The sequence below is a fragment of the Trichogramma pretiosum genome, unplaced genomic scaffold (genome assembly GCF_000599845.2).
Source record: "Trichogramma pretiosum strain Unisexual culture from Peru unplaced genomic scaffold, Tpre_2.0 scaffold57, whole genome shotgun sequence".
Lineage (NCBI taxonomy): Eukaryota > Metazoa > Arthropoda > Insecta > Hymenoptera > Trichogrammatidae > Trichogramma > Trichogramma pretiosum.
In genome coordinates, this window is record NW_019641637.1 from 443091 (window position 1) to 456004 (window position 12914).

Genomic DNA, 12914 nt, shown 5'->3' on the forward strand with positions numbered 1-12914 from the left:
TCTGCAGACGCGTATGTCAGCGATTGGAATTTTCTCCGAGACGCGCGAGGCGTAAAAATGAAAAGAAAAAGCCGACGCGCGCGAACAAGAAAATTAGCGGAAAAATGTGCTCCGTATTGACAATTTTCTCGAGGCGCCGCTGCTGTGCACCGGGGAGGAGGAAATTCCAATCGCGTAGCGGGTAATGTTCAGGCGCCGGCATTTTTATCGTCAGTACACTACTTAGTGGCACAGCTGGCGCACCTGCGCATATATACACCAACACGGCTCGTTAAATTTTCCTCTATAAGCGCGCATGTGTACTTGAATTCCGTAACTGGCTGAAACTAAAGAACAAACTATCTACGAATATATATGTACGACAAACTAGCTGGTAGAGTAAATACTAGCTGCAGCTCGTGCGTACCCCGAAGTTTAAAAGTGAATGAGCGAGAGACACGTGTTCCTCATTAGCATGGGGAGGGAAAGATCCCGTTGTCGGCGCGTCGGGTTGAAAAGGCCGCTGAATGGCCACGCTCTTACCTTGCGTGAATTCCTCTTTGTTATAATCTCATATCCTAGCTTATACGAAAGAGAGAGAATCTTGTAACTGAGCGAGCGCTGAGTTATTAACTCTTTGGGTAAGTACTGCCACCGACGAGGGAGAGAGGCTCGAGCGTGACTTTGCCCGTGAGTAAGAGCTTATCTTGGCTGAGAGAGAGACAAAATAGGCAAAGTTGAGCTGAAACTATTCAAGAATTTTCGGACTCTTCTCGCGAACGCGTAACGCGACGACGAGTGTGGCTATGTAGCCCTTGAGCTTGCAGCAGGCTCGCCGAGCCGTGTACGAATCGAATTTACGAGCAAAACGAGCCTCGCGTTTTCCTCCGCATTGAATTTATACCAGAAGAGAGAACGTGACAAAAGCTCGGCTGCCAATAGCTGTTAAAAATGTTAAACCGAAACCCTACGGCTAACGGCTGCTCGGCGCGCAACAGCCCCTGCTTTTCATAACACTTTCCACATACGTACCTGTATGTACTCGAGCTTTTTATGCGCGCTCACATAAGCGCGCATAACCGTCATGAAATACGAAACGAATTTTCAATGAATTATTATTATTATTATTATCATATATGTCGGTAGATAGACAAAAAAGTGGCTATGTGCATTTATACGTGGGCTGCTCTCTGTACTCTGTACTCCAGTCGCGCAAGAGCCTCTGCAGCTCTCTTTACATAGTCGTGCGCGCCCGTAGTGTGCTCATTAAAATTGCTTCACAAATATATGCGCAAACATCAGCCGGGCGAAATCATCACACGATTCGCTTTCCATTCAATCTTCGCGCTCGCTGCAGCGCCTCGGCTACGATGAAAGCGCGTGTGGCTCTGTGTACAAAGTCGAGTGCTTGTAATAATGCTCGTATACACACAGTGCCAAAATGGATACATTGGCGCGCGAACCTAGGTTGAAAAGACGAGAGCGCGAATTTCCTCGCGACGCGCTTAATCGAGTTCGTCTTGCCGCGTGTAAGTATACTTTAACTCGCGCGACCACTCAACCATCTTTTGTACACGTTTCGTCCGCTCGCGTATATAGGCAGGTCTACGTACAGGCGATACAATCGCCCTCCGCTTCCTTAAATAATCTCTATCGGTGCTTTTTTGTTTCCTGTATCCATTTACTGTTTTGTTATTTCTCACTCTCTCTCTCTCACTCTTTTTCTCTTTATCCCAATAGCCTTTCAATGGCCGTCTATCGCAAAAGAGAAAATTTCTCCGCTAGTTGCCACTGCGCTCGCTGCAGAATTGTGTTCATTGCCAGGACTATACGTGCTACATAGCGACTGCAAGCTTTTACTCGTTAATCGTTTTGTTCGGATTTTCAAAACCCCAATTGCAGCGCGAAGCACAAGTTTCCATCGTTTTCTCGCTCGCGCCTGCAGGCCCCGACCTTTCTATACAGCTCCGAACGTGTCTCTATGTAGCACTGCCACGTATATCTGTACGAGTACATTTAAAAGCGACAGAGCGACTATATATATATCAGCAATTCTTTGCGGTGAGAGTAATTCACCTCGTCAGCGAATGACACGATTGTTTTGTCAATCTATAGTGAAATGCCTTGTTAAGCTCGCTGCCGCCTATAGTAATTTCGTACTCGGTAAATATTTTCCTATCATACTCGAGTGCCTTTAATATAAACAAAATCAAGTCAACGGGATCCTCGCTCATGTATTTATTCCACATAACTCAAGCGCGGCCTGTTCTTCTGCGTTTTCATATTTCTCATATGTATTCGCCGAGGATATATACATAGGAAAAATAGTTGATGCTATCGAGGCCATCGCCTTAACTTGGCTGCTTTACTCCCTCGAGACACTATAGCAACGTCGACTCAATGGTTTGATGCGTAAAGAAGATGTCGTTCAGCCAGCCCGACTGAGTCTCGTACGGCCTTTACGGAATTTTTAAGAAAAAAAATAAAAAATAAAATACAGAGATCGATGCTGGAAGATATGACTTTTGACGTGCGATGCTTTTGGAATATTTGAAACCATCGCCTTTGTTTCTTTTGACTCGAGTATGTCGAAAACGTAGCGAGCTTCAAAATTTAATTCTGTAAAGAGCAGCAATTTTGCCCCACGTTTTCATATAGTGTAATTTCAATGTTATTCTTTAACACACTTTTTGCCGACGAAAAAGAATTCGTGCAAACGAATTTTTTATGAAACTCACTTACCTCGTATAAAATAACCTTTCTGAAAAATAAAATTATTCAACATTATGACGCTACGGGAGGGTCTGCAAACATAATAAATGCAATTTATTCGAGCACCTGCCACACATGTATATATTTTGTTTCCCACAATGTGCACCATAGTACTGCACTACTCCTTCTCTGGAGCCAAAAATACCATGTGAAATAATTCAAAACTTTTTGCCTCAAGTTTCGAAATTACGTTTTCTACTCGATATCGTAGCGGTGTCCATATATACTGTACGTAGACAACCAGTCATACGCACACATCTGTGCACGCCCGATATTAACGAACGGCAAAGTTCACGTGGCTTTATGACGAGGACTTGAAATTTGTGCATTATCTTCACTGATATTGAGATATGCGGAAAAGTCGACCACCGGAATTTGTTTTGGAAGTATTATGGTTTGTTTTCGCTCGCCGACGCTTTCAAAGCAGCAGCAGCAGCAGCAGCGGCGGCGGTAGCGGCGGCAGTGGCGAGAAATAACTCAAGTATATTAAATTTACATATATCGGTGAAATTTTCCTAGTGACGTGGAAAAATTTTTTCTTGGCACTAAAAAATTAAAAAAATATACCTGATGCCAGGAAAAATAGAAAAAAGTATAAAAAAGTTGTGGGTCGAAACATATCGACTGGGCTGCTGGTACAGTTCCACTCCCGGGCGCGATCCCACTACTGCTCGCCACGGAGACTTTTGGCTGCTGGGTTACCCCCCTGGCCCGGTTCGCCTCTCCTTAGCTAACCTGGCCACCTCGGATTCCTCCGAGGTGCCCATATTGATGGCAAGCTTAGTGCGGACGCCCAGTCAACATGGAGCCCGTACCAACAGTGGATCCCAATCTCAGATCCTCCGCCACAACCAGCCTCCAGTAGCTGGATTACAGGAGCCGCCACACTCCCAGCTGACAATTGATCGACTATGCGTCTACATGGGCTGTCGACGATTTTTCGGCGACAATAATAGCTCGTGTAATCTGCAAAAGTACCAAGTAGATAATTGCCCTAGCGAAGAATACTACGTGTCGATGCAGCCTCGCCGCAGCGTTTAATCGTTCAATTTTCAGGTTATTAAAACGTCGCCAGCGCAAAATTAATTACTACGAAGTACGGGAAGTCATCTAAATTATCTCTCTATTAATAGCTTAACGTCATTGCCCTCAGATGTGGAAATAAATTTTAGCAGCAGCGAAACTCGGCGAGATAGCATAACCCGCGCGGCAACCAGCCCGAAGTCGGCTTTTTGTCGAGCAAAGGCTTCGACACCGGGTATTTTATGCTTCTCATTGAATTGTGTCGAGCAAAGTTTCGAAACTAAGTACAAGTCTATGCTGCACATCTATAGACGTTCGATCGAATGCCGAGCTGCCGCGGAGGGATGAGGGGAATGCAAATATACGAGCAATGAAATTAACGGCAATAGGAGAGCTCTATGATGGCGGGAGGGAAAATATCAATCAACGTCAGCGGCATATACGCCGCGAATATAAAGCCGTCCTCGGCAGCCCCCCAATCCCCCGCCCAAAAATCGACTCGACGTTGGCCCATGAATGGCCTATCGCTTCGCCATCGCTTCTTGTCTATAATACAGACGTATGAATTTATAATGGACGACTTGCTGTCAATGACGTTCAGTACGGTCTGCGGATTTATGATGCATGTCGCGGGACAGATTGATCGGGAATTCGATACAACAATTGGCCTCGTCGTCGCCGTCGTCGCGCGCCATTTCCAGGAAAATAAAATCCAAGTGCCAATAATTTGAATATTTCAAGCGCAGGAAACAACAGCTGATAGCGTGCGAATATTACGTGTTATTTGCATTCTCTTCTTACGGGGGTGCAGCGCCGAGCCGAGTGAAGCTATAGAGCAGCTTTAGCTCGGCTGGAATTTAATTTCGCCTCGATGGAAATTGTAGCAGGGCGTCTAGCGTAGTGGTACACGTAGCGCAAGTAGAGCCACGCACGAAAGTTAATACGCTTGGCGCCAGTGATCGTCGTCGTCGTCGTCGTCGGGGGCTGCGCTGCTTTTTCCTAGTGCAGCTAGCATAATTACTGCGCAAGAGGTCGCAATGCGTCAGCCCGATTTCGAGCCGGCTGCAAAATCCAATAGCCATCAAAAGTATATATATTACGCAGGTATCGACCGCACACGTGACTTTCTTGCCCGAGCTTTCTCTCTCTCTCTCTCTTCTCGAGCACGAAACCCGAATGACCTTTGCTCGCTCCCCCAATGGAAATCAATGTGGCGTAATCGACTCTTCTAACGTCTGTACGACTAGTCTCAAAGGGACGCTTCTCTCTGACTTTCTATCTCCTGAGCTTTCGTGCAAAATTCTCCGGCATTGCGGTCGGGACAGTGATAAACGACACAAAGATTTCTATTTCTTTTCCCGATCCATATCCCGTAGCATCTATACTGCGCTCTCACCCGCTCGCGCTTCTTTCGAAAAAATCCAAATCACCTGTTTATCTATAGGAAATACTACATGATTAATTGCCCGATCGATACCTTTTTGCTGAGATATCGCAAATGATTTTTTGCACCTTGCACCATTTGCCTTTGTCGGGTAATTAAAGTAGTCAATGGTGCTTCATCCTTTCATTTACCCCTTTCTGAGCCAGATATTATAGAGCAGCTTTTTTACGCTCTGCCTCTTGGCCTCTTTTTCTCTCGCTCTCTTGGCGTATTCTAGGCTCGCATAAGCAAACACCCGATGCTTTTTAAAGAAGTCTCGTTACTAATTCAGTCGACTGGTTTCTTCCGCACTACGTATATATATCCGTGCGAAGGGAACGTTTAACCGAAAAGGAACTGCCTCGACTTTATTCATATATTCTCCCCAGGCCACCACGTATTGCTGAAAAAACTTGACCCCTGCATGTATTTTCTACATAAAAATGTAAAAGATACATTTTTCCAAAAATATCACTCGTTAACGCGCGAGAGGAAAATAATTTTTAGCAGAGGCAGAGGTGTAAAAAAGAAAGCTGTAAATTTAAAGTCTCGACACCTTATTTTTCTCATTACATAGTTGCCAAAGTCATTCGCAATAATTACTTCTCCCTCTCTTTTTTCTTTTCGTACACGAAACTTGAGTGAAACTCGTATACTCTCATCATTGGGCTTCTCTTCTCTTTTCGAAACTTTTTCAAAAAGTAACGCTGAGAAAGAGCGAAAAAACGAAAAGAAGAAAAAAAGGAGCAAAAAAGGTTTATGTGTGTGCGTGTGTAAAGAATAGCAAGAAAAGAGAGCGAAGAAATATCGATCAGAAGTCAAGAATTCTGCTTGCAGTGATGGGTGCACGAAGCTCTCTCTCTCTCTCTTTCTCTCGCCCACGCGCACGCCGAAGTTTGTCTTTACAGGCCACGTGCTCTGAAGATCAAACTTCCGGAGCTAATAAAAGCTTCTCCGAGAAGATTAGAGAAAAAAAGGTGTATAGATATACGTATATATAGCCGGGGCAGTGCACTGCGTTTGGGAGAATAATGGCCTGCGTATAAATCATTGAGGTGCTCCTGGTGTACGAAAAAGTCGCTCGGGGACGATGCGCGCACAGCCGTGCACACACACGCGATTGTGTGTACCTGGACGACGACGCACCCTTTGGGGAATAATAAATACGATGCTCCGTGTGCGGTATTTTCCTCACTGTTGATTGCATTTTTCGGGCCTGCTAACGTATAGCGTAGAATAATGTTACGCTTCTATGCGGCCTCGTTAAAAATGCCACTTTCTTCTCACAACAGTGTGGGCTAAAAAAATGAAATTTATGGTTCAAAGTAAGCTTGTCAGTGGTTTGGTTATCAATACAATAGGTGGCTTTCTTCATTGCAATTTCGTTCAATATGATTTTGAATTTTTCAATCTTCATAGTGTTAGCAGATAGACGAATCAATCGGCAGTTCTACAATAGCCTAGAACTTATTACGTATATACGGGTATTTTTTATTCATCGAGCTTTGCACTTAATTTTTTTTCGGTAGTCTTTTCCTCGGGCAAGAAAAGTTCGGGTTTCGATTCTCACCTCGACTCAGGCGATGAAAGAAAAACAGCAAAAATAGTCTTAAGTACTGCCGATAGAACGAATCCATACACGCGTGTACACAAGCCAGTCAGCTCGAGCGCATTGAATCTCCAATTTAATGCGGGTTTGGACGACATCCAAGCCGACTGCAGGGCTTCGCCTGCACGGGCAAAGGGTTGCAAAACACACGTCGGGCGCAAAAGAGCATCCGACAAATATCTGAAAGCCTCCATTATGGGTTCCATCGTGCAGATACAGACGCGTACGGCAGGCAACGGCCAGTACCCCCTTTGACGGATAAAGGTTATCGCTGCGCCACTCTGAGCCTTTTTCTCTTTCGTCACTCGTGAAAAGAGCGTATTATTGATTGCTTTGCTCAATGACTCGAACATTTTTAATTTTCATGCCGGAGAATAATCAAGAGAGTAGAATGAATTCGCTTCTTCATAAAAACTGCCTACGTATCGGATTTGAGGGATGAATAGGATAGAAAAAGAGGGCGTAGAGTAATGTACTTTCTACGCGTCCCATTTTTCCGAAATTTATTAAATTTACATACAGAGATTTTCGAGGTGGAATTTACTTTGAATAAAGGTAGAAATTTTATTCTTGTAAAATGTACTCTCAAATTTCGGTAAAGCTTATCACCATAATATAGATCCTATATTCGCATACATTTTTTGTATCAATATAATGCAATTTTTTCTCTGTATATTCGTGGGAAATTCGAGAGTACATTTCGCAGTACGGCAAAATCAAATTTACCAACGGTAAAACATGTATTTCGATCCGAGTAAAAATTAATTAAATTAAGAATAAAATTTTTTAATGGAAAGATATTTTTTTCAAATAAGTTTCAGCAGAGGTAGGAGGTAAATTGAAGGAGTTTTCCCTGAATCTCACAAGTTAATAAAAGGCCCCATTGCTATATATACTTTGAGAATAATTATTACATATTCAGTGAGTTTGACAAATATAAAGAGTCTAAAACGTTAAATTATTAAGTTTAAAAAGCGCTTTCTCCTCGCACAAACGTCGTCGTGTACTTTTCGAGTTATATGAGTTTTCAAACACTAAATAAATATTGTAGGCAGTTTGTACAAGTAGCCTGCAGCATCAACATAAGCATAATAAAGCTCATATTTTACGTCGCATCGCAGCGGCAGTATGTCGTACATAAGTCAACTAATGCGCGAGGCAAGGACGACGCTGCTCGCTCGCTCGCTCGCAGCGGCATGCATACAACTATACGTATACGTATGTATTTATGTTTAAAATTCTCTTGTGCCATCTTTAGCCGCGCGAGCTCAAGAAGTCACCGCATGTGAAATTTCCCAGTGCCAACTTTGAATTCTTCATTCCTACTGCAGGCGCAGCGGCGTCGGCATCGTGAGAGGCTCTCGATGCGCCTGCGGAGCGAGTATACATCATCCCTAGTGGCGGCGAGCGCGCGGGGGTAGTTTTGAACTCGCTTCCGCTAGACACGTAGATACACTCTTTTTTGCGGCGAGAGTGTGCGCCGCGTGCAGCGCACACGGCTGCGGCACCGACTCTGCGAGTGCATACTGCGAGAGAGCGAGCTGCTCCAGCTACGAACCCAAGTACTTTCAAAGGATTTTTGGCAAGAGTACTTCTGAATATTAATGCGACGTGATTTAACCATATGCGCGAGTCGGCGCGCTTTGTTTTGCCTTTTTCTCACTTTCGCAACTCTCCGCTAGGTATACATTGCGTCGGCGCGCATGTGGCCTCAGCCTGTCCTATTAATGTTTTAAATTATTTAAAAGCGCATCGAGCTCTAGACCTGGCAAGGACACCAGGCATGTTTGTAAAATTGAATAATGAACGAGTTTGAGAGAAAAAAGATGAATGAAGAAGAGTCGACTGCAGCCAGTGTATTTCGCGGCATCGAATCGTTTCAATGTAAAATTCGTTCGCAGAGCCGAAGCTGGGCTCGGTTGTACGTAGCTGCGACGTGTGTGTACGTACGTATATATACAGGCGTATACACAGAAAACGAGCTTTCATTTGTCAAAGCGTCAAGTTTCTCGAACAAAAGCAGACAACGACGACGATGGTGTTCGCTGCTCGTCGTCGTGTTCCTTGGCTCGACAGGATGAGCGAATCCCCTTTTCATATTTCATCCTTTACGACTCCCTCTCTCGCTCACTCTCTCATGGCCTCGGCATAGAATGTATAATGCATACTACATACACGTATATAGAACATGTTTTCTTTTTCAAAAGATTATAATCCGATGGTACACGTACGTTTCTCTCTGTCTAATTTGATATTTTCCCGGCTTTAGGGTTTGAGCGATGAATAAAAAATTAAAAAGAATAGCTTTGCGGCCAACGATTGCACACAACCTACATATAAATTAATTTTAGCCGCATACGCCCGAGCTTTTCCTAGTCAAGCTTAATACAATAAATAAATAAGTAGCTTGGGATTAATTTCATCCTAAAACGTATCATTCATATAACTTTTAGATCCGTGTGACATGAGCGATACGCGCACGGATCGTTCGGCGAGATTATTGGATTCGCTCGAAAAGTAGGCTTATAATATTGGAGAAATTTTTTTTTGTAGAATATGCATAGATTCCATCGCACGAGTTTTTACAGACTCGAGCGATATATAGAGGTAGATAACAAAAAGAGGAAAAGGGGGTAGATGTCAGTCGATCGAGGCAAACGAAAGTACGTGACCTATCGCTTTCCAGCCACTTTTCTCTTTTTTTCTCTAATAATACTCATGTACCGGGAATATATTTTCAAAGCCCGACGACGTTGCCGCCAAAGAAACGATCTCTTTATTTGCCAATTTCAGACTTTTTTTATTTAAAACTCATTGTTTATGATTGCCCATATTAACAAATAATTTATTCATTTTAAAATTTTTTTATTCTGTATAAATATTGTATCGGAAACATGTATAAATATTGTAACGGAACTTGCCCACCTCACAATAAGTTATTATATTTTCTTTATTCACCAATCTATGCGGCTTTACAGCAACTAGTTAATTCGTGCGTAATATTTGAATTAGCTGATTGTTCATTTGCATTTGCAACTGTTTCCGATCATGAGATTTCTATTTCACAAAAATTTTATAACTTTCCATCGGCTTTAATGTCGCAAGAAACTACATCATATTCTCTTAATTTATATTATTCTTACCTCCTCGTCTTATATCTTTTCCTGTTTTATTTTATCAAAATTTCTATGGAGAATTTGGCTGGCTGTTGTATTACAAGAAGCCACAGCACCAGCACCTCGGGCATGTTTTCCCTAGCTACATCTTTAATTGTTTTTACCAACATTTTTATATTGCATGGGGGTTGAAGATTACATCGCAAGATGACACTATTTCAGCTTTGAGCGTTTTACACTAGTTAAGTTGTCATGAAACGGCCCTGTATAACGATAATTTAACAAAAAAATATTTTCAACACCAATCAAATTGTTTCGTGTTTGAAAATAATTTTATAAGCCCATCAATATCAATATTTTATAAATTTTACAACCATACGTAATACTCAGTTACGTAATTGAAGATAATTATTTATTGGCATGCCAATATGTAAATTATTTATTTATTTTCAACTTACTTCAATACTTCATTATTTAACAGTAAAAATTTAATTTCTTGTTTCAGGTTATTGGTAACCTCATGTCCACAATTCCAATAACCAAATTATCATCTACGTGAGTTGTAACATTGTTTCATAATTATATTATTGCCTTAAACTCTAATTGTTGAATGCTTATGGAATTCCTACATTGTTTAGCATATTTTTATGAAATTAAATATATCGTAGCATAAATAATTAAATAACTGGTTCTCAGAAATTTTTTAACAGTAAGTATTTGCAAGAATATAAAAACCACAAAAAAATATTACAACTGATTGAAAATGCATAAAACGATTTCTCCATCTCAATTTTCGATGCATAAAAAAAACCACGAGAACCAATTTGTCCATTCTTTTACGAAGTATATTCACGTGCATTTTTTATATATATGACATCAACAGCGTGAGTACCTTCGGAGCAATTGTTTTATTTTCCAGTTGTTCACTCTATTGAACACAAACACAAGCAAAAATCAAAGAAGCATATAGTCAAAAGATTCACGATAAAAAAATAAAAACAGTCTTATATACATATTACAACAAAAGAGTAAAAAATTCAATGTCATTTTTTTTGATGGCTTGCGCATATTTTAAAAGCCTTTTTTTAAATATCCTTTGTTGGTGGTTATTTTCAATCGCACGTCTTGAATTCTGTGTGAATCTCGGACGAAATAAACCACTCAGTGGAAAATCAATTACTTGCAGTCGGGGATGCTGAAAGAATCATTCGCTTAGCACATTATGAACTCGGCTCGAAAATCGAATTCAATATCAATAAAGAAGTTTTATCTTTGATCTTCACCACAAAGTGGCTGCGTTCGAAAACTCATAAATGACCGTTGATCGTGGCTTTTTTGATATCTCATCAACGCTAGTGACACCACGGTTCGTTGATAAAAGGTGAATTCAAGAAGTTTCGATCAATTATCACTGGGCATTTGAATTTTCATTAGTTTCAAATTATTTTTTTCAAGTTTGCTTTATCATTTTTTCCCAAAACAAACTTCTTCTAGGAAAGAAATTGTCGTTTATCGCAATAAACCGCAAAGCATTATTAAAAGTTGTTTGTCATCGCAAGAGAAAAAAACTAGCGGGAAAAGAAAAGAAGTTTTCTGAAATACAAATCTTCAAAGAGAGAAGTCGAGCGTGATAAGAAGATGGTTTATAATACATGATACCAAACCGTTGGGACTTTCTTCTCCTCTTTTTTTTCTACGCAGTGCTGAGGCTGGGCTTTAAAATTCTCTCGCCTACGCTTAAAATACAACTCCAATACGTTATACACGTACTGCAGTGTGTCAGTACCACATTCACATATATACAGCCTCGCAGCTTCTCGCTGTTTTTTTCAGATTCAGAGCAACTATACTTCTTTCTGCGCATACATGCGCTTTGTTGGGTTTTTTTTCACTTTTTCCTCCAACTCGACCTATTTTTCCCGTATATCTTTTCTTCTTCTATTTCACTCCCTGCAGTTAAGAATCTTTTTTTTTTCTTACATTCTCTCGGGCATTAATTAATATTTTTTGCATTGGAAGAGAAACTGCAACGAGGCCAAAGTTAATTTTTTCATTGATTGTAACTTGCGCCATCGCCGGTTTTAATCGCGTAAATATATATCGATTGCCACAATGTGGCAAATAACTTTCTGTTCAAAATGTACGAGCAGTAGAAGTAAATTTATGTTTTTGCAATTAGATAGATTCGTCGAGAGGTCGGAGGGAAAGAGCTGCCTCGAGAAGTCGAAAGAGAGATGCACTCGGTAGTTCCTAATTAATTACTCGATGCGGAAGAGGTACAATCGTACTCGCGCGTTCAACTTCTTTTGTACAATTAGGGGGGATCACGGGAAAATTGTATGAACTGCGAGTCAAATTTTAATTGATAAAAAAGTGCTCATTTTAACGAAGAAACGTTTTAAAATAAAACTAAAAATTACATCGACCTGTAATACAGTTTCGAGACAATTATAATTAACATTTATTCGGTGGGTATGTGTGAGAGTTGGAGGAAATGAAACGTCTCATCTATATTTTATTCGTCAACGTGCATAAGACTTGTCACGTCTCTGTCCGCTTGGCGTGCAAGCCCCAAAACATGTAATCGCATGTATTGCTTTCGTCGGCAAGCTGTGTACGTTCCGATGTTGCCTTGGCTCTCGACCGCGACGTTGGCACGTAATGATACTTAATTTCAAGTTTCCCATTCCAAGCTGTATATAAAACGCACGTGTATTCAGATAGACACATGCTAACTCGAGCGCAGGTAAATGGTGCAACAGAAGCCAAAGAATGTTTAGACGAGGATTTATGAGAAAAACGTTACGGGAGAGCAGAACTATATAAGCATATAACATTTATCACTGGGAGAACTTTGGCTACTTTGATTATGTTGGCAAGTATTTATCCGTGTAATTTTTTTTCATTCGCTAGCTCGATGGCAAATAACATTATTCAACGATATTCGAATTTTCTCGTTCTCTTCCTCCCTGTTGAAAGTTTAGAGCGCAAA

General features: G+C 41.2%; 1 protein-coding gene across 4 annotated transcripts in view; it reads left to right on the forward strand.

The window, feature by feature from the left end:
- LOC106650500 (chondroitin sulfate N-acetylgalactosaminyltransferase 1) overlaps positions 1-12914 on the forward strand; it is a 64826-nt gene that overhangs the window by 19759 nt on the left and 32153 nt on the right. For 3 of the 4 annotated variants that reach the window (XM_023459365.1, XM_023459366.1, XM_014368532.2), the window contains one exon: positions 10428-10477. The exons of the other annotated variant lie outside the window; for it this stretch is intronic. In XM_023459365.1, the coding sequence (XP_023315133.1) occupies positions 10443-10477 (35 nt within the window). In that variant the 5' untranslated portion in view covers positions 10428-10442. The remainder of the gene's footprint in view (positions 1-10427; positions 10478-12914) is intronic. 4 annotated transcript variants of the gene reach the window in all.